The sequence below is a fragment of the Ambystoma mexicanum genome, chromosome 5q (assembly GCF_040938575.1).
Source record: "Ambystoma mexicanum isolate Mex_15411 chromosome 5q, UKY_AmexF1_1, whole genome shotgun sequence".
Classification (NCBI taxonomy): domain Eukaryota; kingdom Metazoa; phylum Chordata; class Amphibia; order Caudata; family Ambystomatidae; genus Ambystoma; species Ambystoma mexicanum.
Genome location: NC_090933.1, coordinates 581,580,323 through 581,600,216, shown reverse-complemented (window position 1 = coordinate 581,600,216; position 19,894 = coordinate 581,580,323). Strand labels below are relative to the sequence as shown.

The 19,894-nt window shown below is 47.7% G+C and overlaps 1 protein-coding gene across 3 annotated transcripts in view; it reads right to left on the bottom strand.

The window, feature by feature from the left end:
* LOC138497518 (acyl-protein thioesterase 1) overlaps positions 1 to 19,894 on the bottom strand; it is a 1,189,877-nt gene that overhangs the window by 79,479 nt on the left and 1,090,504 nt on the right. For all 3 annotated transcript variants that reach the window (XM_069621050.1, XM_069621047.1, XM_069621048.1), the window contains 2 exons: positions 16,068 to 16,222; positions 8,089 to 8,235 (listed from right to left, as the gene is read on the bottom strand). In XM_069621050.1, the coding sequence (XP_069477151.1) occupies positions 8,089 to 8,235; positions 16,068 to 16,222 (302 nt within the window). The remainder of the gene's footprint in view (positions 1 to 8,088; positions 8,236 to 16,067; positions 16,223 to 19,894) is intronic.

The following is a 19,894-nucleotide window of genomic DNA, read 5'->3' as shown; positions in this document are numbered from 1 at the left end:
CTGTGCATAGACTAGTGTAACGCTCACCTAGTATCCACCGGGACGTCACTCAGCCTGTTCTGACCTCTTACAACCTCAAACCCTTCCCTGGAGGCTATTCGACTGGAGACTGGCCTGAAACACAGGATTGGTAGAGTTTAACTCTCTATTGTGTCTGTGCGCTTGAACCCCTTCTTCCCTGGTGTCCAACCCTTCCCTTTGATCCACAGCTCACCTTGTTTTCTTGGATAGTGTGCTCTCTGTCCTGCTTTCAGCGCAGGAGCGCGTGGATTGATGCAGGCTCGTTGCTGCCTAGTTACTTCACTGGCAAGAGTCAGACAGGTAAGTATAATGAGTCTTTTGAACAGTTCTCTAACCTCGTTCCTTTCCTTCCTTAGATGATGGCCGGCGTCCGGGGATGGCGGCGTGCTGCTGAGATGAGTAGCGCTGAAGGTGAGAGCGCGATGCACCCCTTTCGTATTTGCATTGAACTGAGTTTTTTCTCTGTCTTTTAGCCGCCGCAATGTTTTCAGCGTGGATGCCGGTTATGAAGAACAAATGTGGTGGGTAAGCGCGGTATGCAGCGCCTCTAGATGTTTCCACGCTAACCTGGAGTGCCTTTTCCCTCTTGCAGAGGGATGAGACGTTCCGGAGACAGTTCCCCCAGAGCGGCTGGGATTCAGGTAAGCGTTTGAAGCTCGTACAGTATTTAAAAATAAGCGAAGATCTGCAGAATGCTTACTAATGCCTTTTTTCTGTTCTTTTCCCTTTTCCTTAGGAAGTGGCGTGCCGGGATGGGAAAGGACACCGCCGAAGATTCCAGCAGAACAGAAGGAGCGATGAATGATGGGCAGAAGCGCCGCAAGGTAAGGCTGTTCCTAACGGTGTTCTTGTTCTTGCAGGAGCTGAGCGCAGAAGGAAGATGCAGGCCTACTGGAGACTGACCCGAACAAGGCGAGCGTCACGCTGTAGGTGCAGAAAACGCAAGGCATGTTTCTCAGCCTGGGTGTGGCTTAAATAGTCTCTGGGTATCCCAGGTGTCTCTGGGCTGAACCACACCCAAAAGACTAGACCGCACATGTAGTTCTGGGAACCAAAATATGTGGGGGCATCCATCTTGTCCCCATCAATGCACTACAAGTCCAATCCCCAATGTTATCCTATGGGAGTGAGTGAGTCTGGTGCCACAAGCGCCAAGTCTGACTCCAAGTGGGTCTTTGGAGCGATGGAGAGGCCCTCGAGGGCCATGTAGGTGATCGTGGCCTGGCTCCAGCCTGACATCTTGGAGGGCTGGGGACATGAGGGGCAGGAATCATGACAACTAGCGAGCAGTACCCGGAGTTGGAGGTGGGTTGTGAGAAGGAACAGTAGAGAAAAGATGTCTTAGTACCTCCTGTCCCATCTGAGAATCAGACCTAGAATGAGTGTCTAGGCAATAGTGTTTTGTAAAGGTGTGTACAGAACTCCAGGTTGCCGCTTTGCAAATGGCCTCAAGGGGAGCATTTGCAATGAATGCTATGGATGCCCCAGTGCCCGAGTGGTGTGCAGTCATATCAAATAAATGTCGAATTACAAAAAATGTGAAAAAATAATGTACAAAAAAAAGTTGAATGTTTTATTTATATTTTATTTGGGTTCCGCATGTAAAAAAAAGGTTAAAAAAAAGGGTTGGGAGGGGGGGAGGGGAACAACCCCATTTCGAATAAAAAACGTAATAAGAAATTCTACTTTTTTGGCAACATTTTTTCGATTTTTTGACTACAAATTGCCCGAGTAGAATGTGCTCTAGGCTTGAAGGGCAGTTCTCTTAGCAAGAGTGTAACATAGTGCGATGCATTTGACAATCCACCTTAAGATAGCCGATTTAGAGACAGGATCCCCTTCTCTACCAGCTGCCACTGAAACAAAAAATTGGTTAGTCTTCCTCAGTGGTTTAGTTCTTTCCTGGTAGAACATGACAGCCCTGCGCACATCTAGTGTTTTTAGGCTTCTTTCGGCCGTGCTAGTGGGATTCTGGAAAAAGATAGGTAGTTCAATCGATTGGTTCACATGGAACTTCGAGATGTATTTAGGTGCAAATCTGGGGTGAGTGCGCAGAACACCCTTATCCTTGTGGACTGTAACAAAGGGGTCTAGAACAGAAAGTGCCTGTAGTTCACTAACCCTTCTAATAGAAGTGATAACCACTAGGAAGGCCGGTTTATAGGTCAGGTCTTTCAGACTTGCCTTATGCATAGGCTCAAAGGGAGCTCCCATGAGCCTGGTTAAAACCACATTTAGGTCCCATCCAGCAGCTGGGTGAGCAATTGGAGGATAAATCCGCTTAACCCCTTCCATAAAGGCTTTAATCACTGGTATCTTCCACCACAACACTTTGTTGTGATTGTGGTGTAGGCTGACGGGGCTGCCAGATGAATCTTTAGGGAATTGAACTAACCCAGTGTCCAACAGATGGGTTAGGTACAGCACAATGTGTCTGGGTGAGCAATTGATGGGATTGACGCCCTTGGAATTGCACCAGATGACAAAACGTTTCCATTTGTTGGCATAGCAATAATGTGTGTTCGGTTTCTTAGCTTCCCCAAGTATGTCCATGCACCTGAGGGAGCGGTAGGTGTCCAAACTCTGACCTCAGGAGCCAAGCTGCTAAGTTCAGAGCCTGTGGGCATGGGTGTAGGATCTCCCTCCTGTCCTGGGACAACATGTTGTACGGGCAGGGTAGTTTCACTGGTGGGGAGAGGGACATTTCCATCAGATGAGCTAACCAGTGTTGGCGGGCCCACATGGGGGCCACCAGTATCATGGTAACTGGTTCCTGGTGCATCTTGTGCACCATCTTGTTTCGAAGGGGAGTCGGGAGGGGTAAAGCATAGACAAATTTCCCTGACCATGTTATCCAGAGACCGTTCCCCCTTGGATCGGTTCATGGGGGTACCGGAGGCGTAGTCTAGGCATTGGGCGTTCTCCTGAGTAGCGAACAGGTCGATCTCTGGGAAACCCCATTCTTCGTGTAGCCACCATTCGTATTCTTCGGGCAAAGGGAAATCTCTGCTGAGTACGTCAGTCAGAAGATCGAGTTCCCCATGAACATGTTGGGACAACAGAAACATCTTGTGTTTGAGAGCTCATATCCAAATGTTTGGGGACAGCATGGATAGCCCTGGAGAGCGAGTGACCCCCTGTTTGTTCAGGTAATACATGGCTGTAGTGCTGTCGTTAGAATCAGCACTGTCTTCCCTTGTAGTTGCACCTGAAAAGCCTTCAAAACCGCTAATAACTCCAGTAAATTTATATGGTTGAACGCTACTTGAGGGGACCACACTCTGTGCGCTGTCTGCTGAAGCAGGTGAGCCCCCCACCCCGTGAGAGAGGAGTCTGTAGTGAGAGTGGCTTCCACTGCAGGGGTGGTGAAGGTCCCCTTCAAGAGGTTTTCTCTTGACCACCACTGCAGAGAGAGAACGAGGGCTGGCGAGACAACTACCAGATCTTCCCATTGTACGCTGGCCTGACACCACTGGCTGTTGAGCCACTTTTGCATGGGACGCATGTGCAGCAACGCGTGGGGAACCAAGTATATGCATGACGCCATAATTGCTAGCAAGCGCATGGCCTTGCACACCGTCACCTCTCGACTGGCCAGATATTGAGAGATCTGAAAAAGCATGTTCTGAACCCTCTCGTTGGAGGGGAAGATGAGACCATCTTCCGCCCGAATTAGAGCTCCCAGAAATTGTTTTGTTTGACTGGGGACTAGACTGGATTTCTTTTCGTTGATTGAGAAACACAGACTGAAGAGAATATCTGTTTTTTTGGTGCTCGAAAAACATGTGTCGAATGAGTCCCCCGTGATGAGCCAGTCGTCAAGGTAAGGGTAAACTGGGACTGACAGTCTGCGCAGGTGTGCTGCAGCCACAGTCAGGACTTTGGTAAACGCCCTTGGCGCTGAGGCGATGCCGAAGGGGAGTACCTTGAATTGGTAATGCCTGTCCTCCATCATGAACTTTAGATATTTCCTGTGCGCTGGCAACATTGAAATATGAAAGTATGCATCTTTCATGTCCAATGTTGCCATGTAGTCCCCTTGTTTCAGCAATGGGATCACCTCCTGTAGTGTTACCATGCAAAACTTCTGGGGTTTTATGAACTTGTTCGCTGGACGCAGGTCTAGAACAGGGCGCATGGCGAGGTCCTTTTTGGGTACAAGGAAGTACACTGAATAAATACCCTTGTTTACCTGAAGAATTGGGACGGCTTCTATGGCGTCCTTTCCCAGCAGTGCTTCCACCTCTTGATTCACGATCTCCACATGGTCCGGTGAAAGGCTCCGTGAGCGCAGCGGTCTGAATTGTGGAGGTCGGGCAAATTCTACGCAGCACCCGTGGGCGACCGTCTTTATGACCCACTGGTCTGAAGTTATCCCCTCCCATGCCATGAGGAAAGATGTTAATCGCCCCCCCCCCCCCCCCGACCGGGGTGACATGGGATGGAACCTGGATCTGGTGGTCATTTCTGACCAGAGGCTGTGGCTCCTCTGGGATTGCGGCCTCTACCTCTGCTGCGTTTCTGACCCCTTGCAGGGTAGTATGCGGGGCTTCCCGAAGTTTGTCCTGTATTGAAGTTCCCAGTCCCATAGTTGTTTTGACCAGCACGGGCTTGCCCTCGAAAGGACCGCCGAGAGTTACCTCACCTCTCTGGGGGAAAGGTTTCTGTGTGATCTGTTGCAGGGACTTAAGAGTCTCATGCTCTTTCTTAGCTGTTTCCAAGGCCTCATCCACCGCTTTCCCGAAGAGGTTAGATTCCTCAATGGGCTTAATGATGGAGGCAGGCTTGCGTTTCCGTTTAAAACCTGAAGTATGCAGCGAAGCGTGTCTTAAGTAGGGTCCTTGGGCAATAAACCTGCCTATTGTTTCCGCAGTGTCCAGGGTGTTTTTGATCACATGCTGGTTAACTTGTCTTCCCTCGATTACAATGGAGAGAAGCTTGGATTTGGCGGGTTCAGGAACCTCTTGAGGCCTTCCTGAAGCAGGTTCCACTGAGCGTCAGCATAGCTTGCCAATAGTGCGGTGTTATTAGCAATACGTGTAGTGTATGCGGCAGCTGAAGTGACTCGTTTGCCTCGAGCATACAGTCTTTTGGATTCCTTTTCCGGAAGAGCTTCCCCCGTGGCAAGGGGAACTCCTACCCTTTTCCGGGTGGTAGTCACTACCAATGAATCTGGGATGGCGTGCCCTCTAATGTATAGAGGGTCAGAGGGGAAGGGTGAAATAGTTTTTCCACTCTTGGGTTCACTGCCCGAGTTTGAGCTGGTGATACCAATGAGGGGGCCAACTGTCTCTTGATAGAATTAAGGAGGGGGGTGGCTTGGCTAGATGGAGGCTTCTCCTTAAGGATATCCTCTACAAAATCCTGCTCAGGCACAGCCTCTTGAGTGGGGATTTGAAAGTTTTCAGCTGCTTTCTTCAACAGAGTTGAAGGCCATTTGGTCATCTACAGGCGAGGCCTGGCGAGCCGGAGTGGACAGAGGAGAATCTAGGCACAAAACATCAATGTCCTGATCTTGCCGAGTCCATGGGTCTGTTCCTTCCTGCTGGATTTCTTACCAGTTATCAGTGGTACCCTGCTGTTCCTCCTCAGTTCTCCAGACATTAAGCTTCTTCCTCTTCATTATACATTTCCCTATATATGTGTCCATGTGGACAATGTTTTCCTGCTGGACGGGGTCAGAAGACTGATCTTCTTGAAAATGAGATGGGTAGAGCCTAGACTCCATTTTCCGAGACCTTTTAGGGGATGATCAGAAAAACTGATAATCTTCTCCAGCCGATCCATACAACCTTGGAATTTCTCTCTAGTCCATTTAGACCCAGACGGGCCTACGGGTGGAAAAACGTCATTTTCCACCCTACGGCGTCGAAAAGAGTCTCTTAAGGTGTCAGAAAGAGGCTCTTGACTATTTTCATATGAATCGGGATCTAAAACCGCATCTGAAGATTTTTCCACGGCTTGTCCCATGACTTTAGGCAGAACCGGGATAAGACTGACCACCGCCGTAATTCTTTCGATGCCGTCTTTGATAATCGCTGAATCGGCGTGAGACAGTTGCTCCGATGGTCTATCGGTAGGTGATTAACCTGCGGCGCTAGAGGGCTTAGCGGTTGGTTTCTCAGGTCGAGGCCTAGTCAAAGTTTTCGGGCCTACCGTGGCCTTCAGGACTGTCGCAGCTTCGGATTTCCGTGCTTCGACGTGTGAAGTTTTTGGGGTAGCACCCTTCACTTAGTTTGCCCAGTCCGAAGACGCTGCTGCGGATGCAGTGAAGGCTTTGGATCTGAGGAAACCGTTGAAATTTTCGGTGGCCCCGTTGGCGCTTTCACCTTTTTCGACATATACGTCGAAAACGGTCGTCTTCTTAGTGTGATGCGTTTGTACGCCCCTGTCGCCGGGTGTTGTCCCTGTAGCGAGACCAGAGTCAGTCCTTAAAGGGTCGGGATGGGCGTGGCGGACCTAGAAATGTCAGCCTCGAGGTCTAACATCCGCAATGGATGTTTGGTCATCCGAGGTGCCCCTGTCACTCTCAGCGGGTGTGGCGGTGGGGGATCCACCCGCGACATACCGTACTCGGCCCACCGCTTTACACATCGCTCCTTAAGGGTCTTAGGCCGAAGAAGTTTGCAGGCCACACACTGCTTTTCGTCATGCTCTAGGGGGAGACAGGCGTTGCCGCTCTGTTCGTCCTTCCAAGGATATCTGACCCTACACTTAGGGCAGAATCTAAAATGAGTCCTTTCCATAGCTAAAGAGAAAGATGACCAGACCAAAAGGGAAAAGAGGGGAAAGGAGGAAAGACATACCCACAATATGGCCACCTGACCCCACTCTCCCTACTGTATAGGTCGGCCAGAGGACACGACCACGTGAAAAATTATAGGCGCCAAAATCCACAGCCGTAGACGAATCCCCCACAGTCTTTGTTGAAGATGTTCTTGTGACCGAATTGACAACAAGGAATAACCGACAAGTCGGTATAAGAAACAATGTCTCTTTAGTAAGAGCTCCGCTATAGGGCGACCAGTTATCTGGGCGGAAAAATACTATCTGAGGGAACTTGGCGCGTGAGGGATTTTGGGTACACTACACGTCACGATAGGGATAGTGTTAGACACGCATATGCCGACGTCCCCTTCCGGTCCCCGAAAGACAAGATGCAATACTCTGCGGTTACCACCGGATGTCGGACCATATGCACAGCATGTGATTCTAAACAGATTAAAAAGCATCAGAATTGTAGATTACCCCCAAAAGGTCTTATTCACCTAGTAGAACTGTGCGTTATCATAGGTATGCTGTTCCTGGAATGAGTGTTACACTATTCTGTATCCTGGTAACAGGGTTGGTTGATTATGTGATTCCTTAACTGAGTGTCACTGCATAACTGACAGGGACTACTACCCTGGAATTACTGTAAAGTAATCTGAAAGTAACTATTAGTTTTACTCCCCATGAATAGGTGTGCTCTATGCTAACTGGGTTTGATGAGGTCCGACTTGCCTAGAAATACTGTTAGTTTTCTAAATAAGGTCTATGCTTTGGTCGGTTTACTTTAAAGCATAGTATTTTTATGATTTGTTTAAATAATCTGTGATCATACTTATTTACCCATGATTCATCTTGGCCTACTTGTATTTAAATAAACCATTTTTAGAATGGCGTTTCAGTGTGTCTTTGGACCATATGTGTACTACAATTTCTTTGTACTGATTCTACAGCCCTCGCTCCCTCCTAAAATAAGCCTGGCTGCTCTGTTTACGCTACCATATACTCCGGTGGCATATCCTTATAGAAGGAGTGGAGTCTTCAACTGTCTCAGTTGAATGGTTTTACGAAGGGCTTCAGAAAAACTGTCCTGAACAGCATCATTTGACCATACGAGCATCCAGTAATAGATCACCATCTAGATTTAAACCATACCAAGTGCAAATATGGCACAGTGGGCCAAAAACACAACATCGACAAACATGTCAACTCAAATGTAGCCTTCTGTCTGTAAGTAAACAGTACAGGAATGATCAAAGACAACTATAAGGAAATCAAAGTGGGCCCCACAAGACATACCTGTGTGTAGGTGCAGTTCTTCTTTTTGCATTTGCCACAAGTGAATAGATCGGTTTCTGTGCCTCCAGTCTTTCCCATTTGGTGATCTCGGATGGCATCCTTGGTCAAATTTTTGCGTATTTGCTTAAGCTCATCACTAGCCATTTCCTATGACGAATGAAGAATGTAACCAGGTTATGCATACACATTTGTAACTGTACTAAAGTCTACACATTAATCTTGGACATTTGGCAAATTTTACAATCGCAAAATCAACTCAGTCACACTCTCACTCAGTGCCTTAAAGTGGGTTGTCACAGAGAAGGGGCACAATTAAGGTGGGCCTAGGAAGAGCAGGTGCATAGTGGAAAGTAAACTGTTGACTTGGTTAATAGGTAATCTAAAAGTTGCATCCCACAGTACCACAACTCAAGACCCTCTCTTTCAAACACTATACTCTGGTTAAACTGTGATCTATTAATCCCCACTAGATTCCTTTTTGAGTCTAGTGTGTATATATGATCATTTTTTCACTAAAATAGCAGTGACAATGTACCCTAAAAAGGTTGGGCAGCAGGATACAATGCATCTTTTTTTAGTCTTCCGAGACGTGTCCGAGCAAGGTGTAACAAGTACATTTCTTGAACATTTGACAAAAACATTTTTCAAAAAAGAAAGAAAATTCCACATCCCGAGACCTTGTTAGGGAGATTGATCATGTTTGTGCTTCATCCCCTCTCCTAGTGAGATCCCCAGCACATTTTGCTAGACTTCTGAACCTTTTTCTGAAATCCTGAATGAGCAGAGCCTTTTTCCAATCATTAATTCTTATGGGCTCTGTCTTTTGGAACACTATTCTTTGTAATGTACCTATCCTGGTCTTCCCATTGTAGACACCTACAATCAGCACTACTTCCAGACAGATGGTCACCGATATCCTCTTTTCTGTCCCTTCTCCAGATCGCTGGACCACTCACCTTCTCTACTCCTGTCCTATCCTCACCCATTAACGGTGGCACCAGATGTGAAGTACTCTTGGCAGGCTTATCATCCAAGTGGATCGTTAATGTCTATCGCAATGGCACCATCATGGCTCAGCGTCCTCAACCAAACCTCCTCCTCCTCCTCCTCTAGTGCCAGTGGACCACTCCGGTGGTGAGTGCGCGGTACAAATATCCTTTAACATTTAACCTGCACCTACCATCCCTCATCAACTTCCTTCCTGCCCCTGCAACACCTTCCTCTGCTCTCCCTCCTCCGACTGGTGTACCACGCCCTTGCGGCCCTCCTCAGAAGACCTTTGAAGGCAGAGACCTGCTTCACCTAGCCACGTTTAATGCCGACATGGAATAAGGTACTTACCTGTGACTGTTCTCCAGCATGGGTCTGGCATGGATTCACATGCTCATGAATATTCCCCGTTGTCAGGCTGGGAATCCTCGGTAAAGAAAAAAATCAGTTTGTTTCATTTCTGACCTGTATCTCCTAACAACCAATCGCTGAGCTCTGGGTCATACTGCCCTCTACCTAAGCCCTTCCTCTGGCAGCCATCTTCAGATATGGTAGCATGTAAAAGTGGCGGTAAGACCAAGAGAAGAGCCGCAGAGGGGCCAGCCCGGAGGGTTCGCATGTTAATCCATGTCAGACCCATGGTGGAGAACAACCGTTACAGGTAAGTAACTTGTTCCTTCTCCAGCATGGGGTCAGGCATGGATTCAGATGAATAAAGAAGACCTAGCAGTACAAACATGCACAACCACGGGAGGTGGCAAGGCTCAACATTAAGCATCTCTCACCTCCTCACCAGGCTCACCGGCAAGCGAACAGGTTACACAGCACTGCTTGGCCGACAGACTCCTCCCTGGAATCCCTGTCGACGCAGTAGAATTTTATGAAGGTGTGCGTCGACTTCCATGCATCAGCCCTGCAGCCCTGCAGATAGCAGGGGCACACCAGACGGGAACGCCATAGGAGCAGCGATCGCTCTGGTCGAATGGTCTCTCAGACGGCCAACCGGTGACAATGGGTGATGCAGCCGGAGAGTCACCTGGAAATGGAAGCCTTGGAGAGGGCCTTCCCATGGTTCACAGGCCCAAAGTTCACAAAAAGTTGCGACGTTTTCCGGAAACTCTCTGTGCTGTCAACATAGAACTTAAGCGCTCTAGCCACATCCAGCGAGTGCAAAGTCCTTTCAGCCGGCAGCGAAAAAAAAATAAAAAATAAACAATAAAGTAACACCAAAGGCTTAGATGAAACTAGCAACGGCACCTTGCGCATGAAGGAGGGGTGCGTCCGACAAAGTGGTAACGTTCTTTCAACTGGATGTTCCTCCAACATATTCCACATCTTTGACATGTAATGTCCATAGCTTTGGGACATTTGTTCGGCAGAGGGAGTCCTGCGTCGGAGCCATTGGGTCGATGTCCCTATGTCCCTCGAAGGCCTCAGTCGAGGGTGATGTCACCGGATGTTAAAAATAGGACCCTCAGCGCCCGTAGCCTCAGTTTATGTTTTTTCCTCCATAACGTGGAACGTGCTCGTACACGACGACTGCTTGACTGCACATAGCCTTGCGGGAACGGAAGCTGCAATAGCATAGGAAATTCTTCAGAGGGGCAGGCTGGGAGGGCAATGTGGAATACGTTGGAGGAACATCCAGTTGTAACAAGTTATCAGTTGGTAAGTAACTTGTTCTTCAAATGGATTGTGTCCAACGTATTCCACATCTTTGAAAGACTCCCAAAGCAGTACACGTGAAAGGAGGAGGGAGAAGAATTTAGAATACCCAACCAGATGGCAGAATAAAGCACCGCTTTACCAAATGCCATATCCTGACCATGTATCCAGGGAGTAATGCAAAGTCTGAACAAAGGAGCTGAATCCTTCTCCTCCAACATGGTCCACGTGGCGTAGGCCTGAAGAATCTTCTGGAAGCCTCCATAAAGAAACTAGACGAAATCCGCCCTCGAGGGGCGCTGAAGAATCCGGAAAACAATGTTGATCAATGGAGTACAAGGCTCGATTGACCGAAAAACACAGTAAAAGCTCAAGAGCTAAGCACGAGGACTCCCAACACTTGAACGTGCAGTAAAAACCTGAAGTGGCTGCCAGAGGAGGGTCTTAGGTAGAGGGCAGTCATTGGCTAGGGGCAGTATGACCCATAGCTCAGTGATTGGTTGTTAGGAGAAAGACAGTTCAGAAATTAAACAAACTGATTTTTTCTTTACCGAGGATTCCCAGCCTGACAGGGAATATTCATGAGCATGTGAATCCATGCCAGACCCCATGCTGGAGAAGCTGACCTCTCCTTCTTCCTTGAAGACATTGACCTCGATATCCTCACTCCAACGAGACGCGATTCAATGTCAGCACAGTTACTACTTTTGACTCCCTTCTCCCTGACAGCTACAAGATCATCTCCAAGTCCTGCCCTAACCGTCCTGGCTGTGGGGTTGCTCTGATCTTCCCCAAGGGTCCTTTCCTCCATCATACCCACAAAGACTTACACCTCCTTCGAGAGCCTAGTCTGCAAGCTGGTTATCGCTCCCACTTCCTCCCTGACCATAGCCATGATCTACAGGCCAGCTGGGTCGATTACCCTGTTACTTTGAATGGGCCGATTGTCCCTCCTCTCTGCCGACAGCTTCTCCCAAACGCCTACTGGGCGACTTCAACATACACCTTTACTCTTCGAGCTCGACAGCCACTCTTCCGTGACTTCTGCACCTCTCTCCCTCGCCATTCTCCCATCTGGTCCTACCAACTCTGCTGGACACACTCCGAATGCCTTTATCCAGAGATCTGTCTTGCTCCTCCCCACTTACCACTCCTGGACTGACCACTCCCTCCTCTTCTCCCACCTGGGCGCCATCAACCTGACTGCACCTACCACAGCCCTGCCAATCTCGTTCACAGACATCTGTCCGATGAAACGTGTGTCGGTTGCAGCCTTTGTATCCACTTTCGTCCCACCCTCTCCTTCCACTTCAGATTCGACCTATGACTGTTCTCCGCAACCTCCATCAAGCCATCGCCAACAATCTAAACATTCTTGCCCCAGTCATCAGGATTTGCCTGAAACATCCCGCCAAGCATAACACTTGGTATGACTGATCTAGCAGACTTGAAGCACAAATGCAGAGCTGCAGAACACTGGCTCATCCTCTGACAAACTAGCCTGTCACCTTCTCCAAATGGGGGTGTGTGGTGTTCCTCTCCTCTCCCCCCACCCCACAAAACCAGACAAGGTCACTAGGGGTGTCTGCTCTATTAAGGTGTCTTCCAAACAGATGTCCCCCGGTTCTTCCAGAACTATTATGGGCAACATCGGCTCCCTTGCCCCTGCGCTTGCCGATTTCTGCAAACTCTCTTACTACTGGGTCTTTCCCCTCTTCCCTCAAGCACTCTTGTGCACCCTCCCCTGAAAAAACGTCTGCCGACCCCTCGTGCCTGGCTAACTAACGCTCCAGCTCCATCACTCCCTTTCCTTGGGACAATCCTTGAAAAGCTGGTCTACCCCCAACTGGCCCAGCATTCCGAGCTTATTGGTTGCCTACATGACCATCAGTCTGGATTCAGAGCATCCAGAGGCACGGAAACTGTTGTTCTTAATACCCGTGAGAACTGATCGCATCTCTCGACACCAACTCCCCTTGATCTTTCCTATGCATTTAGTACGGTCAACCATTCCATCCTCATAAAACGGCTCCACAATGCCGTTATCTTGGAGAGGACACTGGACTGGCTGACCACCTTCCTCACTAACCGTCCCTCCCAGGTTATCAGGGGCGCTTTCTCCTCCGTCACCCCCATCTCCACCTGTGGCGTTCCCCAGGGTTCCAACCTCTCACCTTGGTGCTTCAAAATCTCGCTCCGCTTGCTCACTTTATCTCCACTTTCTCCCCTCACTTCCACCGTTATGCAGATGACACCCAACTCTTCTTCAGACTTCCCTCCGGGGCTCTCTTTTCTTCCTCTACCATTCCCGATTGCCTATCTGCTATCCAGTCCTGGTTTGCATCCAATGATATCTGCCTCAATGCCAGCAACACAGATCCTTCAGATAGGGACTCCCTCCACCCCCCCCTCTTTCCTCCCTTCACTCTGGCCACCCTCTACAGGCTCTCTCTTCTCCTGCAACTGAAGCCAGAAACTTTGGCGTTATCTTCGACTCTCGATCTCTTTACTCCTCCACATCTTGGACCTTGCCAAGAAGGCCCACTTTCAACTCCACCTCCTCAGAGGTATCCTTCCTTTCCTTACTTCTCCCCAGAAGCTCAATGTCTCCAGAGACCTGGTAATCTCGAAGAAGGACTAGTCCAACAGCCTCTTCCTTAATCAACCCTATTCCACTCTCAGCCCCCCTCCAACATGTCCACAATAGAGATGCAAGACTTATGCTTGGCCTCAAGCACAGGTACTGCATCTCTCTAGCCCTAGAATCAGTCCACTGGCTCCCAAGTTGCTGCAAGGATCACATTTAAATCCCTCTGCATCATCCATAAGGCTGCTTGTGGCCAAGGACCACAATCTACAAAATGCTCTTACCAAATACCTTACTTCCAGACCTCTACGCTCCAACTCTGTGTGTCAGGCGCTTTTCTAAGCAGTGAGCTGTGGGCAGATAACTCCTCAGCTGGCTCTCTCCTCTGGAACAAAATCCCCCCTCCTCTCCGCCTTGAGCCTGATGACCTCAAATTCTGGAAGCTGAAGATTTTCCTCTTCACCTCCTCTCACTCCTGTGCCAATACCCCACAGTTGCTGAGATTGTGGCCTGGGACCCCATGTGTCCTCTTGGGCCTCACTTACTAATGGCATGTGATCACTCTGCAACTAGCAATCTCTGCCAGGCACTTACGGTTGCAGTCAATTGACTCCTGGTACTTGCCTCTGTGGAACTAGCACCTCACCTCCTCTCCTCTCCTCGCACGTTCTGAATGCTCACAAGGCTTAGTAGGACCACCCTTTTCCAGTTTATCCTCTGCCTTTGTTCGCATGTTCCCTCCCCTTTGATGTATAACCGCCTTACTAATGCATAATAAATAGCCTCAATTGTACACAATTGGGGCACCCAAGTACTAACTTGGGGATTACCTTCTGTTTTCGCCATTACTAGCATGGTTCTTTGTCAGCCCTTCTACCATTCTGGGAGGGGGAGGCCTGTGTGCATTTTGCCTTCGGCGGGAACCCTTGGGTGTCCCCGCCTAGGCTCCAGTGTCTGGACCGACAGGAAGTGGGGGGAGGAGTTTTCCACCCTTCTGTACTTTGTCTGCCAGAGTGCCTGAATAGGACCAGCTCCCACTGGGAGTCTGGCTGTACGGATTGGACAGCCAAAAGCCCCTTTCTGTAAACTGCGGAGGAAGATTGCAGAGGAGTGAGCACTACAACGGTATAAAAGGTGAGGCTCCTGGAGTGAAAAGCAAGTCGACCACCGGGAGCTGAAGTAACCGAAGACTACGACCAGGGACGCCTGCAGATCCTTTGCAACACTGAAGCAACCAACTCCTGAGCCAGTTTTCTGTGTGACAGAGGAACTCTGAAAAGGACGATTCCTTCCCTTTGACTGGTGGGAACAACCAGTCCCAAGACAAACATTGATCTGAGCCATCTGCCGAGGACCTGTGAGTTTCCAGAGCCACAAAACCCCAATACCAGGAGACCTGATGCCCATTTCGAGTGCATCGTCACGGAAAGGCCAAATCCGTCCTAATCTTTGCTGAGCCCTCAAGGACACTCCAGAAACCCAATCCAACTTGACCAGACTCCTTCATCAGTGTGCGGACCTGCAGGAAGTGAAGATTGACCGGGCAAATCGCGTCCTTTGTTGGTGCTGCAGTAAAGGCACCAAAACTGCAGAGTGGGCCACGAAGTTGCAGAAAGCAGTGCCAGAGGTCCTCCATCGAAACTGCTGCTAAGAGATCCTGACCATTGTCCTGCCTTTCGTCATCAGACAAAGGAATCCGGAGGTTGGGCCCAGAGCTGCAACATCACAGAGCATCCACCACGCACGTTTTCTTCAAAACTAAGCCACTTTGAGGAAAAAGGCATCGATTACCTTATTCCAGGAAGTCCCTCCACAGCATTGGTGTGCACGTAGAGGTGTCCAGGGCAACCCCCTCTGACTCAAGCCGCTGCTTGTGTCCCTTTAGCCAGTCCTTTAACAGGGTCTCCAACGTTGGTTAAGCCTTCTTGTATCTTCCCTCCTAGAGACTAGATAGTATCCACAGAAACTTTTGACTTCTGCTTTTTAACTAGGGTTGCGCTTTGGACTTTAAAAGACTTGCTTTGCAGAGAAACTGTCTCTAGAACCTGAAGCTCTACTAGGATAACACTAACTGTTTTCCTTCCCAAAAATCACTATCTTATGTGTATGCTGACTAAATGCAATTACTGTATTACTCTGTGGGTGCGCGTTATTACTGATAATACGGTAGACCTGTCAAACTCCTGTAAAAATTGTGCGCGTTCAGCAAATAGAAAGTGGCCTTTGGAAAGTATGTGATATGTCATTTATAACGTGCCTATAGACAAGTGTTTCAAGGCGCGAAGTATACTGATGTGTGTTGGTTTATTGTGCTAAGTATTATGTACATATAATAAATCTATATATTTTAATATAAATGTATGTGTTGATGTGCATTACTAACTAGGTTCAGTGTACTTACCTACTGCTCATATCTTCTTAAAATAGGCCCGACTGCTCTGCCACTCTAACAAGGTCTGAGTAGTACAGACTGATACGAAGAGTTGAGGAACTACAAACCACTGGCATAGCTTACCTCCAAGTAGGACTTTAGGAAAACTCCCTAACAGACCTACCTTGTCAACACGACAATAACCTGAACAGGAGTATTTAAAAAACTTCTGATCGCTCCATTACATTCAACCAGTGACAACCATTTTCACACTTAAATGATCTCTGACAGGGCAAGACTGAACAATTACTGAAATAGTCAATTTCATACATTAATAATTGATGTTAAAATATTAAGTTAACTTACATCAGCTGTCATTCTAGCAAAGACATCAGGTGCTATATTCCCACAAAGAACACTTCTTCTTAGATTTGGATTTTTTGCATCCTTTAGATTTGCTATTCTACTGCGCACTCGATTCTTGTATTTTGCGTCGGTGTTTCTAAACTCTTGAAAAATTGGTGCAAAGGAATTAAGGAATACAATCAACGAGAAAAAGATTTGCTTACACTAGTGTATTGGCATATAATGCATGCATCACTTCTGGGTAAATCCCTCATCCCTACCCAATGTCAGACAGCACGATGCACGTTCTTCTGGCATGTTTTTCAGTTAAGTAAGTAAATACGAGTCTAGAATACAATTTACAAATGTTTCTTTTACAGTGGCACTGGCGGTTGAATTGTTCATCACACAAGCACCCTGGGAGTCTTGATGCTAGCATCTGAGCAAAAGAATGGATGGGATGGTCTATTGGATTAGCTATGCCTTCAAAACCATGCAGAAAAAATGAAGGGAATGTGGGAGGTATGGGGCTTGACGTCCAGTGCCTAGGTGTTCGGGAGAATTCTCAGAAATGTTCTAATTCCCTTATACCTTAGAGACCCCCAGTACTTTTTGCTGGACTTAAGGACTTTTAATCTCTAACCTGGAGAAGGTGAGCCCTTTTTCCCCACTCGCGCATGTATTTTTCTTTAATCTGATCTGTTTCTCTTTTGGTTTTGGAGTCTGACAAACTCCATAGGCATCATCTTTTTACATTGTGACACACAGCACCTTCTTTGCAGTGACACAGGGAAGTCTTAGATTTCCCAAAGGTTTAAAAACCTTCTCTTGGTTTAACTACTGTTACCAAGAGCAGTGAAGTGATATTGACTTTACTTACATTGTCACTTTTCTATACCCAGCACACACCATCTTACCATAGGGTGCTGGAGGGGTTACTTAGTATCCCCTTTTGTCTAGTTTCTCATGTAACATTTTTAATTTACCCTTTCTACAATTAATGGCTGGTGGCAGTGGTTTACTTTTTACTACCATTGGGTGTTTTTACTGCAGGCTGCCGTTGCAGCCCCAGTAAGGCACCCATGAGTGCCCATTTCGTCAAAATGACCCTGGTCATCACCATTTCTTGTTGTAAAGGTCCTTCTGGTGATTTACTCTGCGCACCAAACCAGGTTTGGTCCCTTTGTTCATTTTGTCTTTGGTGGGGTTCACTGCTGAAGCCCACCTCAAACGCCAGTTTGTCTGGCAGGGGCAGGAAGTGAGGGAGGTGCCCAAAACACACTGTGCTTAATCTCCTAGGTGACAGGAATGCACTCTTAAGTGATTGGCCGGCTGGCAGTCCTTGGAGGACAGCCACCCTGCTGTGTAATTGACAGCTAGGCTCTAATGAATGGGAGAAACTTGCATAAAAGGCCAGGCATTTGGCTTGGAAGGCAGAGTCGACCACTGGAACAAAGGAAATCCGAAGAAGAACTTGAAGACGACACCTGCTGCAACTCCTGGACCGTTGGTTTGCCCGGTGAAGCGCTGCTGCTGAAACTCAAATTCGTTTCAACTAGAGGAGCGCTGCAAAGGACGACTTCTCCCCTTGGGTTGGTGGGACCAATCGACCCCAAGACTAGCTCATCTGGACATCCTCTCGGAGCTGGCTGCACTGCCATTGATGCTGCAGGAACCGATTGCCAGGGAAAGGAACACCAGAATAGAGTGAGTGTCTAAGTTGGCCAAGAGCTCCAGGAAGAGCCTCCGGACTCCCAGGAAGCAGGACTGACAGAGCCTGAGCCACCTCAACAGAGTGCTGGACCCCAGAAGCAAGGAAAGTCCATCTCGACAGCCAGGCAATGCAGTGGTGCAATTTGAAAGAGACGCAAGGAGCTGAAACCGCAAATTGCAGCTGATCTGAAGTTTGCCCATTGCTGCTGCTGACTTTCCATTTGTAGTGCAGGAGTCCCCAGACGTCCTCCCTCTTGTGCCCACGACTGAGGCCCAGGAACAAAGGATCTGCAGACCGACACAGGAATAGAAGTGCAGCTGTATCCAGTTTTCTTCAAACCAAAAGGTACTGTAAATTAAGAGGTTGCTTACCTCTTGTCGTGTAGTCTTGCTAGATCTCAGTTGAGACTTGTCTTGGCTACGCTTGTGCAGAGTGCAGAATTGATTACAGCTGTGCCCCTCACAAGCCTTCCAGCTTGTGGCCCTTCAGCAATTTCATTTCTACAAACTTTTCTAACACATTATGCAAGACTTTTTACTTACCTGCAAAGAAAATCTCAAGACCCCTTGACTCTGTTCAACTAATATTGACTGTCCTGTGCCCTGATAGACTCTTCTAAACCTCTGACTCTGTGTTAATCTGTCCCCCAACAAAGTCACACCTTCCATAACTTGTTCAGCTGGGAAAGGGTTATTTTTACTTTGCATTGGGGGTTCAAAATTACTTACCAATTTAAGATTATTTGTTGATCATTGCTTGATCTAGAATTTGCCTTTTACACTAAACTCAGTATTCCACTCTATGTGCCAGTGATAAATCAATGTCCACAGTGTCCTAGCTATTTAAGTCACCTGAGGGTGTAGCAAGTGTGTGTTCCATCCCCGATGGGTATCAACTGATAGAGAATCAGAGTGTGTATTTTGAAGTGTATTATTGCGTTACCTTTATATTGCTCCCTTCTGAAGAAGGCTTATTCAACTGACTAAATAAATTAATAATTGTTTAATCAAGAAACCTTGGGTCTAAGTGTTTATTTGAATAACTGTCACTGTGAAACTCCAACTTACAGCTCACATTGACCCCTCTTGAGATAAGCCTGGCTGCTGAGTTACGCTGCCAACGTGTGTAGTACAAGCTTATAACCAAGGCTGGGTTAAAGGGATGGTCTAGTAAAAAATTTTATTTAAAAAATAGATGGGCAACATAAAAAAAAAAAAATACTAGCATTCTCCGTTTTAAAACTTCCTATGTAAAATTTTGAGCTATTCAAGCTCAAAATTCGCAAAAGCAAGCACATGGGCGCAGCCATTTTGTGAAATGGAGGCCCTCCTGTGCTGGCTTTTGCGGCACTAATGAAGGAAAAGCCAGCCAGCTGTAGTAAACAAAGGCTACCGCTGGGTGGCTTTCCCTTCATTAGTGCTGTACGCGGAGGACGGGGACCGGAGACCAGAGCAGGAAAGCTGCAGCTGAATCTCGGTAAGTGCTATTTATTTTTTTTACAAAAAATAAGCACTAGCTGCGGTTTCTTTTCTAAGTTTTCCGGGCTGGAGGAGCCTCCTCCTCCGAGCCGGAGGAGCCTGAGAAACTTGGAAAGAAAAACCGCAGCGTTTTCCAACACAATAACGTTGTATTTATGTTTGCGGTCGCTTCAAAAGCGACCGCAAACATAAATACAACGTTTCTAAAGCTACGGTTTTATTTCTAAGTTTTCCGGGCTCCTCCAGCCCGGAAAACTTAGAAAAAAAACCACAGCTAGTGCTTATTTTTTGTAAAAAAAATAAATAGCACTTACCGAGATTCAGCTGCAGCTTTCCTGCTCTGGTCTCCGGTCCCCGTCCTCCGCGTACAGCACTAATGAAGGGAAAGCCACCCAGCGGTAGCCTTTGTTTACTACAGCTGGCTGGCTTTTCCTTACTACAGCTGGCTGGCTTTTCCTTCATTAGTGCCGCAAAAGCCAGCACAGGAGGGCCTCCATTTCACAAAATGGCTGCGCCCATGTGCTTGCTTTTGCGAATTTTGAGCTTGAATAGCTCAAAATTTTACATAGGAAGTTTTAAAACGGAGAATGCTAGTATTTTTTTTTTATGTTGCCTACCTGTTTTTTAAATAAAAATTTTTACTAGACCATCCCTTT